The sequence below is a fragment of the Oryzias melastigma genome, linkage group LG8 (genome assembly GCF_002922805.2).
Source record: "Oryzias melastigma strain HK-1 linkage group LG8, ASM292280v2, whole genome shotgun sequence".
In the NCBI taxonomy this organism is placed as follows: Eukaryota; Metazoa; Chordata; class Actinopteri; order Beloniformes; family Adrianichthyidae; genus Oryzias; species Oryzias melastigma.
In genome coordinates this window covers 11,793,639-11,812,325 of record NC_050519.1, presented here as the reverse complement: position 1 = coordinate 11,812,325, position 18,687 = coordinate 11,793,639, and the positions used below count along the sequence as shown (strand labels likewise).

Below are 18,687 nucleotides of genomic sequence, written 5' to 3'. Positions count from 1 at the left end.
AATATGTAAAATGTTGAAGAACTTTGAGGAGCATTTTCAGGTTTTGTTGTTTAATGGTCCAAAACATCAGCAATGTTTATACTTTGATGCTGTTTGTGTTACTGCGGAACTTAACTAGAAGGTTGATTTAAAAAAAAAAAAAAAGTTTTAAATGACAAACACTATTTCTTTCCATCTAAATCTTTGTGTTTTTATCAGTTTTGTTGATTCTCCTGTTCTAAATAAAGATATAAATGATGGTGATTTATTACAAATCATTTCAATGTTCATACATCCAGTAAAAAGCCATACACATAGCAACAATAAAAAGTAAGAATCATGGTTTGATTCGTTAATCCCTGAGCTTGATTTGTGAATTGAATTGCCACGTAAGCAACGATCCACAACTCTACACTGACTCAAACATAAAGAATTGCATTTTTTGGCACTAAACGCTTACAACTTTGTTCAACTTTACGACACTCTGACTCCATATAATATAAAGTAACGAGTAATCGACTATTAAATTAGCCGTTGACTATTTCAACAGTCGATTAGTCATTGATTAGTCGAATAATCGGGGCAGCCCTAGTCTGAATAAACCCTTAGTTTCTGCAGAGCGGCAGAAGTTCAAAAAAGAAAAAAAAAGAAAGAAAAAAAAAATCGCCTCTGAGTTGAGGGCAGGAATATTAGCATGGAGTTAATTTCCCATCGACTTTTTGTTTACACTCTCCCACTAGCTTACAGCCCCCCACAAGCCCAACCTAACATTATTGGTGCAACAAAAATGGCAACATATCGGAATGGAGCAGAGTAAGGTGAGTGTGGCCTGCTAATTGTAGCTTCTACGTAACAACTACAAGCTTTTTCCAATGACATTTTTTCGTCTGCTCCTGATGTACCAGGATTTGAATTAAAAAATACTCAGAAACTCAGTTTTAATATTACTTTTTTATGGCCTCCATCATGAGAAAATGCTACAAGAACATGTTAAAAACCCAAAACACAATTTTACAATCTATCAAAAAAAAAAAAATACTAGCAGTTAATGAATCTCAAACACGGAGCAAGATCCTATAGAAAATGGTTTCTGAAACCACGATCTCTAAAATGTGTTGCACACGCCATTATCGTATAGTACCTTTTTCTGAATTCTAAATGTCATACCCAAGACATTACTTCATTGATTCATCAACAAAATTATCAGTTAAAAGGAGATCAAAGACATAAAAAGGCTATAATTTAAACAAATACCACCCAAACTTCCAGATGAGCAAAAAACGTATATACATTATATACTTTCTTTTTCCACTTCTTTGCAGCCCATCCAGCTGAGCATAAAAGCTGATCTGCAGGTTGGACAGGTAAAGGCAAAGACCCTAGGGCTACTTTGTTATAACCCTCATGCCAGACTTTTTTAAATTCTATGGTTACATCATGTTTATTTGTCATCTTAAAGGAAAGTTAGGAGGTATTGTGGTTCAAGTGCATGCAAGTATGTAAATGGATGCCGAGGATTGTCACATGTCCATTCAAACTGAGCAATTGGGCTTTTGTATAAATGAAACCTATTTAATGCAGAGACTATATGGACTGTTAATAAATAAGTGTGTTCTTACATACAGTCAGAAATGTGATTTTTTAAATGTAGATTTATCCCTATAAAAACTAAAGTTCAACAGCCTGTTGAGTCCCATTGCAGTTCATTTGCAGCCCATTTTCACCTAAACTCCTTTTTAATGCATTTTTATTAAAACAAATATTGCAAATTAACAAATTGGTACCTGTGGAGGGAACTTAATGTACAGTTGTGTGGTGATATTGTGCATCCCGTGTGAGTGGTGTGTGTTAGCCCAGCGCTATTTAAACCAGGAAATCTGTCTATTCCATTAAGTGGGGGGAAAAAAGTAATTGCATCTTGTTAATATTTAAGAGAGATTTGACTGCTGTCCTTACCTGGACCATCTGATCCCGACAGTGGGGAGTTAAGCTTGGGTCGCTTTGCCATGGGGGGTACCGCATCCAGCAGATTGTCAGCCATCCTGGTCAGTGTTTTTGAATGGACGGTGAAGGAAAAAAAATACCGATAGGTCCTGGTTCTTGATCAGCGGCACGCAATGATAAGTAACTTTTCCTCAAAGCTGCGTGTAAAGGAACAATTACTACAGCTTTTTTTTTTTTTTGCCTCCCTTGTTCTTCTTTACGGACAGACTGGCGAAACGCTGCCGGAGTGAAAAGCGCTTCAAAAGAAAGGCAACAGCGCCACGCTCCGCCACCGAAGATCACCCCATGATAATCCAACACCCAACACCCACATAATTATACGCAAAAAATACGTTCAAAAATTATTTTAGCACGAGAAAAATAAATAAAAATCAATCACGAAACATTACACAAAGCGAAAGCGGATCCCCTTGCCAGTAGATCGCCGGTTTCACATATGTACAGAATCATCTTTTTCGCAGTAAAAATCGACGGCCATAAAATGTGAATTTGGCATAAATAAAGAGAAGAAAAATCACGAAATATTTTCTATGAGTTGGAATTTTTTTCTCGCCGCTGTCTCCGGGTAAAAACAGCGTCTGTGGACGGAGGTACACCGAGAAGCGGCGCTCTCTAAAAGGGAAATCAAATATACAGTACTCTTTCGAAACGACTAAAAAAACCGTTGTCCTCGCGTTTGGATTAATTTTCAACGACAGACCTAATACTTCGATTTTCAGTCGGAAAATGTCTTTAAAGCCCGGTCTGGGTGGCCGAAATCGGTTTTTAAAATTTATGCTCCCCTAGAAATCCCGACTCGGAGCCGCGTCAAGATGGCGGCTGTTGATTCCTCCGATACAAAAAAAAAAAAAGTTTTTTTTTCTTCCCAGCTAGACTGGGGGAGGAGGGAGGGGTGTCGTGCCCGTGCCCTGACGCCCTGACGTAAACTTGTGTCCCACCATGCGTCATTCAGACGTATTAAGAGTTGCCTTAGGTGTAAAGTGGAAGAAAAAAGTAAAATTTTGTCTTCTTCCGGTTTCAAATTTTGCTTACGCATAACTCCAAACCTCACGTAAGTATGCTAATTTTAAAGGAAAAACTTCTCGCTCTTGCTCTACAAGCCATTTATTCCTATTACAATACACACATTACAAAACAAGGCATTTTTTCCATCTAAAAACTATTTTTGTTTTAAATATATGTGATTAAATAAAATAAACTTAATACATTTTTACTTTGACATAACTAAAGACAAGGCATAAAAATGCTTACATTTATATTATCTTGTAAAGTGAAAACTCATTTAAACTAGTTTTCATTCATACATTTTTTATTTTTATAATGCAAAAAATAAACTAAAATATAGTTTTACAATTTGTTTAAGCCACCAAGCCTCAGAACTGATTGATAGGTGTTAGCTCATGTGGCAAATACTAAAATTCAGATTGTTTTCACTTCCATCTTGATAAAGTCTGAGTAATTTATGCAGACATTAAAAAGTAAAACATTTGGATTTGCAATAATAAAATTAATAATAGCTAAATAAATGGGAGGTTTGTTTATGGTACAACGTTGGATGCACTTTTTCATATAATTTTCTTTTTTTTTCCTCCATCAAATCATGTGCTATAAACATTTTTAGTCCCTTTTTTACACAGCACCGTCATCTACTAGCTGCATATCCGGAACAGCTACTATAATGTTGTGTTATTATGGCCCGCAGCATCAGGTACTGATGGCAAGGACCATATTATTATATTTATTTTTTGAAGTATTTAAAGAAAGATTTACATAAAAAAAATAAATTGCAATCTTTGGCTTTTCATGGAAAAATGTATTCTCTAAATATAAAAGAAGAAAGCTCATCATCAGTGGTAAATTAAGCCGTCACGTGTAGTGTGAAGGAGTAAAAGGATATACAATTGTGAGCAACAGTTGAGTAAATGTAATGACAGTCGTCTTTTGTTGAACAAAAGTTAGTATATTTTATGGAAACTTTTAAAACATCTGTACAGAATTACCAAGCAACACATCTTTTCCAGTGCTATATACAAAAACATAAAAAAATCTAATAAACTTAACAACACTTACATTATTGCAAACTAATTCAACACAGCCTTAAAGTGAAAATCTTGTAGTTTATCTTCATTTTATTTGGCAAATTAAAATTAAAAAGATTTTTTGACCAAAGCTATACCTTTTTTTCATTTTTTGCTCAAATGAAAGTTAAAAGAAATGTAAAATCACATTCCTCCAAATAATAATTATTCCCAAAGCCCACAAAACATCTGCTTTAAAAAAAACATATAGTATAACACGTATACAAGGAAACAGAACTTAAAAGCATTACATTAATATGATTAAAATTATATTTAGGCTATTTAATACTTTAATACATGCGATTATTTAAATAATACAAAAAAAAGTGTGCATACATTATACAACAGAAAGGCATACTGTACACGAAAATAAGAGCTTTGAGCAATAGTATTTAACTTTAAGTAGAATGAGCGCTAACTGTAGAAAATGTAACCATAAAATTAAGCTTAAATAAGATAAAATCTAAAAGAAAATTGCAAGAAATGAAAATTACACTCTTTGGCACCAGCGTTTTCCCAAAATGTTGATTTAAATGTTGCGCTCAACTCATCATACCAAATCAAAACGTGTTTGCAAAATAACTTTTTGTTACCAAAATGCTCAAAGTTTCAACACATCTTTCAATTTTAATAATGAAAAGAGAATGAATAAATGACAGTCAAGAGTCATCAGCTACACAAGCATTTAACCCTAAATAAACAGCTATTTTTGTCCTTAAAATGTGGAAAACTAATTTTGAACCAGGATTCTGTGCTCATCAACAAAACACGGCTTCTTTGATAGTTTCGACCGAACTATTGACATATAACTGAGGACAAAATATTGCAATAATTTTACCACTTTAAATTCTGTTATTGTGTATTTTATTACATTTCATTGTATTATTTCAAGAAAAGGCACTGCTCCAAACATAGACAGGAAAAAACATGTTTTTCAAGCTGTAAAACATTATAAAATAAAATAACACATATAAGGTAAAGGCACCTCATACCCTATCCTTACCTTTAGTAAAGCAAAGCAACAGTGTAACGTTTAAATTAATGTCTCAGTTTCTTAAGAATGTGCAACAAAAATAGATAAATCTGTTTCTACAATTAATGTAAATTAGTTAAGTGCTGACTTTAAAATCCCAGATTGATAATGTTCAAAATAAATGAATAAAACTAGCTAGTTAATTAGAAGGTCAACCTTTTTGTCACTGAGCACACAATCCCTTTAGCTAAGAAACAGTGATCAAGGCAAAAGCACAGCTAAACAATAAACTTACCAACTTTTCATTAAACAAAAAGGAAAAAAAATACAATAAAAGGTATTCAATTTATTTGGTACACTGCATTGCATTTACATTGTTATTACATTAAGTTTCATGCTGTTTAGAGATTGAAAACAGCAAAAGCATCAAGCTCTCCTGCAATGCCTTTCATTACAGACAGTAGAGGGCGACTCTCCCTCTTAAGAGCTCAAAATGTATGCAACACACAATTTAAAAACATCTGTGAACCTTTGATTATTGATGACCTCAAACCACAGGAACAAACACACAATGTCATTAGTAGCCCATTTGAAATCATGAGTTAAAACACCTCCCAGGTAGAGCAGTGCCTCGCAGGGTAGATTGAAATACACAACACCACAGCTATTCTAAGAGGGTAGAAATGCTGGAAATCTTTATATGCTGCAAGCATGCTGATTCAGAGTCGTCCAGGCAATTGTCTGTCAATCTTGAAGCAACACAAACTGTTGACAGAGAAAAGGCTGTCTCATCAGCAACTTTTTTTTTTGCCCCTCGAAGCAGTTCCTAGAGTCCCCGTAATCCTGCAGTTTGACCAAGTCAGGCTCCCCGTTAGGACTTTACAAGCACACAGACACCCACAACATTACATGCATGCAGATACATTCGCAAAATATGCAGCTGATCCTTGTTTTCCTGTATTGATTAGTCTCGTCTGTGACTCTCATGAGGAATGTTCCCACTTTGACACATCCACATTTGTTTGCCCTCTTTTAGAAACATTATTTTTTAAATTCTTAAGCGCGTCACATTTTCTTGTTTTCATCTTAGAGTAAAAAGACAAAAATATTGTAGCAAAACAGAGTTGGTAAAGTAAACAAAAGCAAAGCATTTCTATTTTTCTACCCCAAAAAAACTTTTATTTACAATTTTCCCTTTATGTTGTTATTCCCTTTTTCTAAAAAGGCCTAGTTGACATTGTATTCTATTCTAAAGGCACTTAAAAGACATAAGAAATAATCAAGATTAAAGGTGCAGTGATAATCAAATCAGTCAACCCATTAGAACCTGATGGGACATGTGCATCTCTGTAGGCATTGATGGTATGAGAATCCATATGTCGCATCAACATTTTTAGCCAGGGGTACTAATACTCATAAAAATACTGATAAACATCAACGTTTGCCAAAAAAACGGAGGATTTAACCTATTATATAGATTTTCATGATTTTATTTTCTTCAGAAGTTTAAAAAAATAAAAGTTTTACACACACAGCAAATAACTTCCCTCCCGAACTGACGGAAAAAGCAAGTTTTCCATTCAACAATTGTACAGCACTTCTACACAAAATGAGCAGTAACTACTGTTTAAAGGGTTGAGAACTTGTAACAAGACATATTCATCAAAGCAAATTCTTAAAGCCTGGTTAGCTCTCCAGCATCACTGTCCTCCTCTTTGCTGTGTTTGTCACTCTTACTGTCTTTCAGAGACCTAGTGGAGTTTTGGAATGTTTCGTGTTGGGCCTGGGATGAGATGTTTGAAGATGATCCTTCGCTGTTGTTGGCAGGTATGGATGTTAAGCCACTGTGAGACATGGACCGCCTGGTGCAAGGAGCTTCTGGGGAAGGACGTCTTCCGTAGATGTCTGCCTCTTTCAGGTTGTTTAGTCCTCTTGTGTTTGAGGAACCTGTGCTAGCACTGAGTACTAAAGGGTTTGCACTTCTTGCAGACGTGCTGGTTGTAGGAACCATGCTGGCTATTTCGTCAGTGGGAGAGCGTCCAATACTCCCATCCACTTGTGCTCGGATCTCTGGTGAGACTGAGAGTTGGTACTGAGGCACAGGGCCACTGTCACTGCTTTTAGGATAAAGGAAGGTCTTCATCTGTCCTTTACCTTTGACATTCACTGTACCCCGATAATCAAACTCATAATCCATGCCGCTGAGCACACAATAGCTTTCCTCACTAACCTGGACGCGACACTCCACACCTGTGGTATCCATACGGCTAGCGATGTTCACGGTATCACCCCAGATGTCGTAGAGTAGTTTGGTGGTGCCAATCACCCCCGCCGTCAGAGGACCGTGGTTAAACCCAATGCGGAGCTTAAAGCCGAAACCCAGCATGTTTTTGTTGAAGTCATCCACCACACGCATCATCTCAAGGGCAAATTCAAAAAGAGCCCGGAGGTGTGCGTGAGGGTGAGCTGCATCCGCACACTGCTGAGTATTGAGTCCAGAGGCGGCCATGTACGTGGCTCCGATGGTCTTGATCTTCTCGATATTCGTGAACGCCGGTTTTCGTAGGAGCTCGTCAAAGTCGCCTATGAGCTCATTGAGGACGCGATAGCACTCTTTACCTCCTTCATAGCTCTCCTCATAAAACTCACTGAAGTTGACAATACTCGCAAATATGACGCCCACGTTGTCGTGGTTCTTGGAGTAGCTCTGAGTGACTTTGAGCTGCTCCGCCACGTGGATTGGAATGATATTGCGAAGCAGCCAGTCAGCTTGATCCCTCATGTTCTGAATCTTGATGCGATGTTGATCAGCTTCCACATTGCCATGGTAATGCAAACGGTAGCTAACCTCAAATTCACGATTGAGGAACCAGACCAAGACGAGGAGCAGGAAAAAGGCTACGCAAACCTCAGGGGCTAGATCGTGGTTTGGGATTGGTCGAAAGTCAGAGAAGAGAGCGGAGCTGTTGTTGCTGCTGTTGTTGGTGTTAGACCTGAAAAAGAGAATAATGAAGACTGATTAATATTTTGCTGGCTACTGGCAGCTCCCTGTTGAGCTAAAAAAATTAGAAATTCCTTAGCTATGTGAAACTTGATTTTTTCAGAAATTTACTTTTTTTTACATCATAATTTTGTATTTACATTTTATTTAATTATTTTGAACAGATTAAATGAAAAAAAACATATAAACAGAAGTACAATGATTATTGACAATATTCAAAGTTCGAAAATTACTTTAAATGAAAATTAACTATTTAATCAGTCCCTTTTTTATTGGCTAAAGAACAAACCAGTTAGTCCAGGACTGAAATTGAAAATAACTAGTCATGTAAGTTTAATTGGTAGGTTCCAATTTGACACTTGTATAAATTAGCGGTGTGGCAAAATATCGATATTGTGATATATCAATATATTTTCCTGCAATTGATACTCAATGGTTCTCACCAAGTACCGATCCTTTATTTTCATTTCTGTTCTTCTTTATAATGTGAGTTATTAGAGATTATTTTTACCAATTATCACAGTATTGCAATATCATCGTGAGCCATGTATCGCATATCGTATCATGAGGTACCCAGTGATTTCCAGCCCTAGTATAAATCAGATCCTCCCAGTCTTGGTCCTAAAGATCAACCGCCCACCCTGTTTTTCAGCTCTCACTGCACTGTTTTCTACTCAGGTGTCAACTCATTCTGATTGACTGAACACACCTGACCCAGGTAATATGCAGCTAGAAGTACAGGGAGAACTAGAAAACAGGCAGGGTGGAAGATCTAGATGACCAGGATTGGGAAGCCCTAGTCTAAACAAACAAGCGTGTGGTTTTTTGCATGGACACATGACTCTAGAGCAGGAATAGGCAACTCCATGCCTTGAGGATCACATTCCTCCATGTTTTCCAACATACCCCGCCCTGGCATTTTCTAATTGGCTGGACACACCTGAACCAGCTAATCAGTCAGGAGTGGATATCAGGAAATCATGAAGACACAGCGACCCTCATGACCTGGAGTTGCCTATTCCTGGTTTAAAATTTTCAGCTCTACAACTACCCAACTGTGCATGTTCTAACAATTATGCCATTTTTCAGAACGAGATATTTTCAGTAATGCAATAGGAAGATGACAACAAGGGAGCCAAAAAGCCTTTAACACCATGTTGCTGGTGACACCAAAATAACCTGGGAGCCAGAGATAAAGAGCTTTTAATTTTGGTTTTGCACTGATATGCAACTCTTTACATTAGTACTGTGTCGCAGAACAGCGCAAAGCCACTTTTCTCCACGACAGAATCAGCAAAATTACATTGACTGCATAATCAATTCACAACTGTAAAGTGTTGCACAGTGATTGCATAAACAGTTGAAGAAATAATTACGTTTTAGTCAAAGGAATGTCATCAATAGAGTTTAAGCTGAGATGTAAAATGGTTAAAAAAAAGGGTTAAAAAAGCAGGCAAAAATCATGATACAAAATATATCTTTAAGTTGTTTTCGTTTTGTAGCTTTTACCCAAATTTAATCTTACTTTAGAGTTACAAAATTTGCTAAAAATGATCTCACTTACCATGAAAACAGGTTCACAGCAAAACTGGAAGAGATAGGAAGTTGTTGTAAATGAAACAAATCCTTTAACACAACAAAAACAGTTTTTTTTACTGTAATATGCTAATGTTTGTTACCATTGCACAAAAAAAAATCAAACACACGTAAAAATGACAAATTTTCCCTGATTTAACTTTTTTCCCCACTACATTTAACATGTTTCTCATACCTGCAAGGGGAGCTGAAGAGCAAGGTAACCATAGCCAGGCCCACCAGTGTTGCTATTGTGGAGCGCATCCAGTAGCAGAGTTGACAGAAGTTGCAGTACTGAATAATAGCTATGATAATGGCGCAGCAGATGAACTGAAAAAAGCAAGCAGAAAACAACATTAATGAAAAGAAAGGTTTGAAAAAGTTCATTTTTACTGGTTTCAAAATATTTCTGTATTTACACAATTAATAAATAAACTAAAAATAGATCAAATGTTCTCATATCCATAAGGGAAGGCACAACTAATAAAAATGAAATAAAAAGATGAAATGTGAGTCCACCTCAGTGGGGAAATTCACATCACAAGTGACATGTGAGAAGACTGCCACAGCGGGAAGAGACACTAGAACTGATCCAATGAAGTGTCGCGCCATCCAGCCTGAGATGGCTGTCATCAGCCCTCGAGTGCAAGATAACACACTGTCCAGATAGAAGGCCATGCTAGAGAGGAAAGCATAAAGAAACCAAAAGTTACTTTGATTTACTAGAAATGTGCAAAACTCTACGTAATTTCCAAAACAAATTAATACCTGTTGTGTCAGTTCATTTTCTGAACATTTTTCTTTAAATAAACAATGCAAATTACATGTTTTTAAAACAATTATTTTATGATTTTCCTTTTAATTCCTTATGCCAAAGATTTAACCCCCCGCTATTTTTCTTTTTACAGAAGGTATTTTTTTAACCAATTTAACTCTTAAGTAACTTTCTAACAGGATATTATCTGGTAATTATCATTGCTTTTTGTGCCTAAAGCACACTGTCAGTGTAGCTCGAATGTGTGTCTCCTAATGGCAGAGAGTGGTGCAAGCCTGGTAGTTTAAGACCTATACTCTGTATTTAGCATCTCACCGAATAGCAAATAGCAGAGCCAGAGCCTCTAGCAGTGCAGCTGCAGCTGTCAGAATGAGTGCTGGTGTGGACAGCTTGTTGCTCTGCGGGTCAACAAGTGCTCGGAGGAAACAGGCCAGGGAGAGGGCCAGAAATACCAAACAGCACAGCAGCATGTCCAGGAAAGAGCTGAATGTCGGGCTGGCAAACGTCCGCACCGCTGCCTGGTTCTCCACCTGAGAGTGGGGAGGGGGGGCAACATCAGAACAAAAAGAAATGAACCGAGATCATCTGTCAAAACTATTTCCTACGTCTACAACTCTGATTCCATGAGTTCCAATCTATAAAAGCGCAAGCAAATAAAGCGTGTACTTCTGCAGAGGCACCAGCAGAGGACATCGTAAGCTAACACAAAACTGCCTTAAAGGTCCTGCAGTGATTTGTCTTTGCCGCAGTCATGAGCAGCCTTGTGATAACGTAGCGCTAACAGGCTTTCCAGACGAGACCCAGACAAAGGACAGCAGAAAAAGGACAAAATAATACAACAAAACATGCATGCACGTGTTTGGAACAGCCCATTTCAAGCCACAAAGAGGTTAAATAATTAGTAGCGAGTGAACGCATAACCTCAAAGGACACATTAATAAACTATGTGTTATATTGGGTCTACAGTTTTCACACATTAAATACAGTTATATCACACAGTCTATGTACCTCTTCCTGGTAGCTTATCCGGTAAGCAGATTCAAGGCTTCTCTCCAGAAAGGTGAGACTCAACTTGTTTAAGGGAGGTTTGTAGAAATAGTCCTTCATAAGACTGAGGAGAAAAGTTACAGAAAATCAACTATGATAATTAGCTGCAAGAGAGAAGAGCGCCTGCTTCAAAAGGCGAAAGTTATGACTACCTGTCCTCCTTGATCACATCCACAAAGTGAGCGTCACTCCTTTCTCTGAAGTTTTTGGACCGAAGGGGGATGAGCGCCGAGTGATCCATGCCCATACCTGCTCCGCTCCACGTCTTCTTCTCCTTTTCCTGCAGCATCTCACACAGTGAAGTCTGGCTGTTATTCAGAGCTTCCAGCTGAGGACTGAGCAGGCCATTCACCGCCTTGGGGCTGCGCCCAAAAGAAGCTGCTGGGGAGCACTTTAGATTTGAAGAGTCCTACAAAGAAAAGACAGTTGAGAAGGAGACATCCTGAATTCCCAGGAAAGCGAAGTGTGATAGTGGATCTCTCAAACATTTACCAGTAGACTAAATAATGGAAATCAGTCAAACCTTATCTAATGGATTTGTGTGTTATCTGTGGCTTGTGGAGGTTAATTTTTTAACTTGTATTAGAAGTGTGAATCAGCATTGTAGCACAAAGAGTGGGCATCAAAACACTTTCGTCATGAAAAAAATAGAATCAACATGGTTACATAAAAGATAACTTTTTTATGTTTTCCTCAGGTGTCAACAACAGGCTAACCTCGCTGTTGTTGGTTTTGTGATCATCATGGCAGCCATTGTGTACCAACTCCAGAACCTGATCCTCCCCTGCTATCAGGGCCACACTGCAGGGCAGACAGGGGGGCTGCACACAGATTGGAGGCATTTTCAGAGGGAGAAATGGCATATGTTGTAGATTCATGAAAAATATTAATAGATTGTGCATAAACAAACCACAGGACACTGGGTTTTAGTTAACATGAACTAAAATGTGTGGCAGAGGAGGCTGAGAAATGCGAGTGGAGACAAAGAGTAAACAAGAGAAGGTCTTCGCTGGCTCAAGGTCTGTTTTTTTTTTCTTTTTTCATGTGCGTGAGAATGTGAGATCTGTGTGCTATGGCTGACCCTGACACAGATACAGTCAGAAACACATGTAACTGCACAGACACTCCATACTTTCTGCCTTCAAAATCAGAAAAGAGCCCGACCAATCATCCGCCCGACATCCTTTGAGATCCATAATCGGCATAAAACCCTTTGAAGATTGCAGGGAATAAAACTCCATATAGAGGTTGTAAGCGGTACAATTTAAAACGCCTCGAGTTGTCACATTAGTGTACCAAGGACCCCTGCTGATTCTTTTCCCTCCTGCAGTCTCCATTTTCTAATTTGCCGGCTCTGCCACTAAACCTTGCTCTTTTTTTTTTTTTTTTGCAAAGCTAAAGCTAATGGCAAAAGTGTCCTAATAGCACTCAAAGTCGGTTATTTTTACTAAGCAAACTGCCGAAGAGAGGAGAGGGTATCTCTGTGGGCGAAGGTCGCTCAAATGTGAAGAGGAAGCATCTCACTGTGCCCCACATTCAAATCTACAGGAAAGAAATCATGTAGAAATAGTTTCACATGTGGCTGAAAGCCAAACAAATGATAGCATCCTTACATGCAACAAATATATATATATATAAAATACTTCTAAAAGCTTCAAGTACACCCACATACAGCCGATAGGCTGTGGTGAACAAAGAGCGCGGTTTTCTTCTTCTGGTGTAGCGATAAAAGCTATTTACTACATCGCTCCTGGTTTGCTCAGATACAGTTACTACCCACCTTGGTTTTGTCTGCAGGAATAGTGCACGCTGGGGGGGCTCCATCAGGCGTGAGCGAGCTGGGCATGGGACACTGATGATCTTCTGGAACAGACAAGCCCATTTGGGAGCAGCTGCAGTGAGAGTGAAGATCATCCCTCCGGCCAGAAATCAGGTAGGTCCTCTGGCCTGGAGAGAAACACAAAGAAGGAGGCAAAGACAGAATGTGAGTGTAGCTGACGCCAGGCTCAGCCAGGTTTAGTCATCCTCCTGAGCATGAGAGTGGTGATGGTTGCATTAGGATTCAGCACTTGGGAGGAATTCTCTTATGTAAGCAGATTCTTAAGACAGAAAGGCATTACATTTAGCTTTTTTAAAAAGTCAAGGTTATTCACATGAGTCAGTATTTTCCCTTTTACAAGCTCAGAAAAGGTTGAGTTTTTATCTTATTGTGACAGTACGGCAAAATGCAAAACAAAATCGTATTTTTTCCTCACCTACTTTAGACTTTTCATCACTTTTTTTACATGGATGTAGTTCAGTATATAGAGTTGGTTTGTATCGGATGACCATGAACGCCTCAAACACAACAGGTGCCAGACAAATATTTGAACACCTGCATCCTCCCGGGCCTATCAACATATTACCGTTTCTATTGCTCCATAAAGGTTTCACTCTTCCCAGATATTCAGGCAAGAGTTTTTTTTTTTGTAAAGACAAAATATAACTGATTTTTTTTTGGCAAATAAAGGATTTTAATAACAGATTTTAGTCATTTCCCTATATGTTAATGCAGGGGTCTGCAACCTGTGGCTCTGAAGCCACTTGTGGCCCTCTTACCTCTCCAAAGTGGCTCCCTGGCTAAAGAAAAATAAAATAATACATTTTTTTTCAAGTAAGGGTTACTAAATTAGCATTTATTTAATTTAAATCAGTTAAGTTTATACATTTATGGATAAGATGCACCTCAAAGATAAACTATATAAAGGTTTTTACATCCCTGCTGACTTGAAGAGGTCTTGTTTGCTCTATGCTTAATACACAGATTTCAAATATTAAGCAAAACTTTGGTAAAAAGTCTGATTCTTTATGAGTTTAAAGCACGTATTAGCTTATGCTGTCCAGAGCTGCACTGTTATGATCCAGTTTGGCACAAGAAACCTTTTATTTTGAAAAGAAATCATAAGAGGTTCTGTCAAACATAAAAAATATTTTCACATGTTGAGAAAATTATAGTTTCTTTTAATATTTCTGTTTTTGTTCATGCCACAAAAGAAGCATTATTCCTATTTAGTATTAAAAATACATTGTAATGAATGAACAGCAGTATCAAAATAAGACTTTTCGGCTCCTACTGACTCTTGATCTGTAGAAATCAAGCCCAAATGGCTCTATTGTTGTTACAGGTTGCTGACGTTTGTGTTAGGGAAACAAGGATACACATTATGCAATAGAGCCACCTTTCATTCCCTCAGAAAGACGTCCTTTGTTTTTTCAAGCCAGCTTTAAGCAGAAAGTTGCTCCATCAGTTTGAATTTTCCGCACTGCTGCCATGATTCAGGCAGAAAGGAGGGTTTTCAGGTCATCCAACAACAACAAAAAATCAACTTGAAGTTTATCTAATCGTGGCAAAGACGACCTGTTCATTTTATCGGCAGTGCAGGTAAGCAATGGTGACGGTATGTTTAGTCGCATTATTCAACAATATGCATTCTCCATCGACAAAAGTAAAAATGCAGAAAAGCATCCCATCGACGAATGTTTCGATTGCTGCCTGGATGAGATTCAGGGACGGGCAAATGAAGGTGGTAAAATGCAGAAGCAACAAAGTAATTCCCTGCACCAGTGATGCAGAATGACACTGCAGACGAGGGAAGTGAAAATGTGTCACTGTTAAAGACAGACTCAGAAACACACACAAAACCCAGGAGCGAACAGTGACTGATTTCATTAAGCAATCAAAACGTTTTCTGTCTCCCACCATGACACCAAATTGTGCTCATAGGTCAGCGGGGTTCCCCCCACCTCATCCATACCTCCCTTCTACTCAACACAGCTGAAGATATGTTAGTTCTGTCACTACTTCTAAAAAATGCCAAGCATTGATGTTTATGGGGATACCAAAGAAGTCAAAGGAAGAAGTTTTTAAACAAACAAATAGTTGAGAGAAAGTCTGCTGCTTGTTTTTTTTTCAGTTTTTTAAATTCGCAGCCCAGATTGAGTCAGAACAAGTCACATTCACACCAGTCTAAAGCATGCAGCAATACTAAAGTATGTGACTCGCAACACTCATACTTGTGATTACAGCAAAGCCTGCTGTAAAAGTTGTGACTCTGAACAACAGTTTTGGATGGACAATGAACTTTATATAATAAAACTCTATGAATGTGCTCATTGAAGATACATTTAAATATAATAAATGTGCATTAATAGTGTTTTTGTTTTCTTTTTCTGCAAAACTAAATTTATTTACATCAGCTACACTAAATCCGCTTTACTCGTAAAAGTGGATGAGTATTTAGCCACTTTTGAGTTCAATAAAGATTTTTTTGAAAGGTTGAATAATTTATGATGGTGGTCACAAAGTAACAAATGTATTTATTTATGCATACAGGTCAAAGAATGCTGCTGAACTCACAAGACATGCTGTTAAAGCAATGTGTCTTTGGAGCAAAACAGCTGTGCATGATGGGAATTCACCCCAAAATTCACATGAGTACAAGGGATTCAGCTTGAAACTTGAATAATTCCTTTTTACTTCTATTAAAGTATTGAAGAATGGGACTGCAAACCTCAGACAGACTGTTGAGGTGCAGAAAACAGGTATAAAGCTTTGTGAACACTGAGAAAGTAACAGTTTTTGAAATTTGAGAAGACTTAAAAAAAAAAAAAATCAATATCCACAGGAGAAGATCCACACTATTCAAGCTGGCCTTGATTATAATCCAGAATGTTCCATCCTTTTCGTACTTCACTACTTGACGAAGCCTAAATAGATCTAGAAGATGATGTGGCCTTCATCTACACCTGAGCTGAATCCTAACCCCAAATAATTAATGAGTAAAACATTTAGCAAAAAAGCAAAATGAAAGCAAACATGGAACTGTTTAATTCAAGGAAGGCACTGACAAGCTGACAGCTAAGAAAACTGACAGGAGGATCAGCTGTTGTGTTCCCCGTCTATCACTTCTTGTTAGGCTGGCATCAAAATGAATGTGTTGTTGGGTTTGTTTCCTTTCCTGATAAACTTTTGTTTCATGACAAGTCCAGTCTGTGAGCTGCCTCCTTGTGGACCTTTTCTTTATTATTCAGCCATGTTTTAATATCAGGATATAAAAGAGTGATGAAGAGAAGAACACATTTCTTTAGTTTTAGCTTCTCCTAATTGGCTCCCACATGAGGAAAAGTTAAAAATATAATTGGGAACAAAACCGGCCCGTTCTGAATAAACTGACCGAGTTCTAACTTATTTTGAAAATGTCACACTTTCGAGCAGCGCATTTCCTTCTGCTATTTTTTCCTTTTTCCTATCAGGGAATCTCTGGTGTCCCATTTATTCATTTTTGTCCATCCTTTTCTCCACTTTCCACATATTTAGAAAAGAAGAAGGCCGAACTGATTTCCCCAAACTCTAGACCCAATCTGACAGTTTTTTGAAGTAACCCACTTTTCAACCCCAACTCAGATGAAAATTGTGTTTTTAGTGTTTTTTAACTTGTTCTTGTGTCATTTTTCTGATAATGGAGGCTATATATAAAGAAAATTAAGCTTAAAATTGGTATTTGAGTATTTCTTTATTCAAATCATTGAGAATCAGGAGCAGACAGAAAAAAAAACGGTTTGAAAAAGAGTTTATATGCGACATCGAAATTATGGCTACAAGCTCTCTGTTCTGCTTCATTCTGATCCAACAACTTGTGGACAAATGTACGTCTTAATTTTCTTCGTCTGAGCATCTGGTTCAAAAATGTGCAACTGGATAGCTCCAATATTGCTTGCCATTTTTGTTGCATCAGTAATGTTAGGTTGCTGTAGGCTAGCGGGAGAGTTTGTAAACGGAGAGCTCTCAGCATCAGGTAGGGGAAAGAAGGGCGGGGTTTCTCCGCCCACAATTCAGAGTTAAATTTTTAATGAACTCGTGCTGCTGTGCAGAAAATGTGGCTAAAAATAGCATAATCAAAATAAAAAAACCACAGGCAACGCTTTCTAAATTGATCGGAGTGGGACATTAATAAAATAGTAATATAAGAACAGCTAAAATAAACCGGTTGAAGTTGGCTTTCTACTTGAAGAGAAAAAAAAGCCTAGAATTAATTTCGTAATGAGCTGCACATAAATTACATCAAATGAAATGAAATTGTGCTTCTGTTCCGGGTTCCATCCTTTCAAGGACAATCTCATCTACAATCTAACCTTGTATCAGCTCAAATTGCTGTGTTGCCGGGCAGTAGATTGGAGCTCTCACAAGCAGCTTGCTCAACAGCAAAGAGCATCATCAGAATTCAGCTGTGCTCTAAAGGGCCGAGTTGCAGGGAAAAGGTCAGGAAGCGCCACGCCGAGTTCCAGCTGAGGTCTTTAGTTTCTCTCCTGCCGAGTCTGTGTGCGTGCACGTGTGCGTGTGTGTACATCTGTCACTCTACAAATCATTCTGATGGTTTCTGAGGCAGGTCTGTGCAAGCGGCAGCCGTCTCTGGAGTCCTTGAGCGTCATTAGGGGCGACCTCTTGATGCAAAGTGTTCTGTCTTGTGCAGACGCGGGCAGTAGATAACCTTTTCCTGTAAGAGCCCAATCACATTATCTCCCCTCTCCATGCCCCTTTGTTTAGTACTGATGAGTGCAAAATGATAAAAAAAACAACACTCTGCAAACAAATAATATGCTCACTCCTACTCCTCACTTGTTCTCACCTCTTCATCACAGGCTCTTGCAGAACAATAGTCATCCCAAAACCTTTTTTGCATGATGCTAAAAGTGTCCCAACTCAAAAAATAAAATGAGCTAATCTAAAAAAGACTGACGCACACAAACAAGCAGTGCGGTGACCATTCAGACACTCATAAAGAAGTATCCTCTTAGCCTTGAGAAGAGAATACAAAAAAAACCTGCAGTAAAAGTCAGGCTGGTCCATGAATTTATGCCGTCCTACATACAGCAATAAAACAAAACAAAAAAAAAAACAAAAAAAAAATCAAGGGCAGACAAACAGGCTGATTGCAGTTAAACATATAATACCCAAGACATTTATTACAAAGCAACTTTTAACTTCAATTTTACCCAAGTGGAACTGATAAGCCATTACGGAAGCAGTCCCTGAGAGGTTTATTAAAGCAGAACATCACAGAAAGCAACCAAGAGCGTTCGCAGTTACGCTTGGATCAGCACACACACTCGTACGCACAAACATATCTTGCGCCTGATCTTCTCATAATGACAGGTTTGCTTTTCAGGGCCAGGTGTCACGGCAGGAGGGCAGTGGAGCAGGTGGCGAAGAGAGACG

General features: G+C 38.2%; 2 protein-coding genes across 4 annotated transcripts in view; both read right to left on the bottom strand.

The window, feature by feature from the left end:
• crebbpb (CREB binding protein b) overlaps window positions 1-3,097 on the bottom strand; it is a 56,141-nt gene extending 53,044 nt beyond the window's left edge. For all 3 annotated transcript variants that reach the window (XM_024272819.2, XM_024272820.2, XM_024272821.2), the window contains exon 1: window positions 1,936-3,097. In XM_024272819.2, coding sequence (XP_024128587.1) covers window positions 1,936-2,020 — 85 coding nt within the window. In that variant the 5' untranslated portion in view covers window positions 2,021-3,097. The remainder of the gene's footprint in view (window positions 1-1,935) is intronic.
• An 825-nt stretch (window positions 3,098-3,922) lies between these two features.
• LOC112146809 (adenylate cyclase type 9) overlaps window positions 3,923-18,687 on the bottom strand; it is a 37,184-nt gene continuing 22,419 nt past the window's right edge. Inside the window, exons 2-10 of the mRNA XM_024272822.2 lie at window positions 13,213-13,379; window positions 12,149-12,253; window positions 11,585-11,841; window positions 11,394-11,496; window positions 10,701-10,915; window positions 10,130-10,289; window positions 9,807-9,940; window positions 9,600-9,623; window positions 3,923-8,027 (exon numbers count right to left, since the gene is read on the bottom strand). Of these exons, the coding sequence (XP_024128590.1) occupies window positions 6,710-8,027; window positions 9,600-9,623; window positions 9,807-9,940; window positions 10,130-10,289; window positions 10,701-10,915; window positions 11,394-11,496; window positions 11,585-11,841; window positions 12,149-12,253; window positions 13,213-13,379 (2,483 nt within the window). The 3' untranslated portion in view covers window positions 3,923-6,709. The remainder of the gene's footprint in view (window positions 8,028-9,599; window positions 9,624-9,806; window positions 9,941-10,129; window positions 10,290-10,700; window positions 10,916-11,393; window positions 11,497-11,584; window positions 11,842-12,148; window positions 12,254-13,212; window positions 13,380-18,687) is intronic.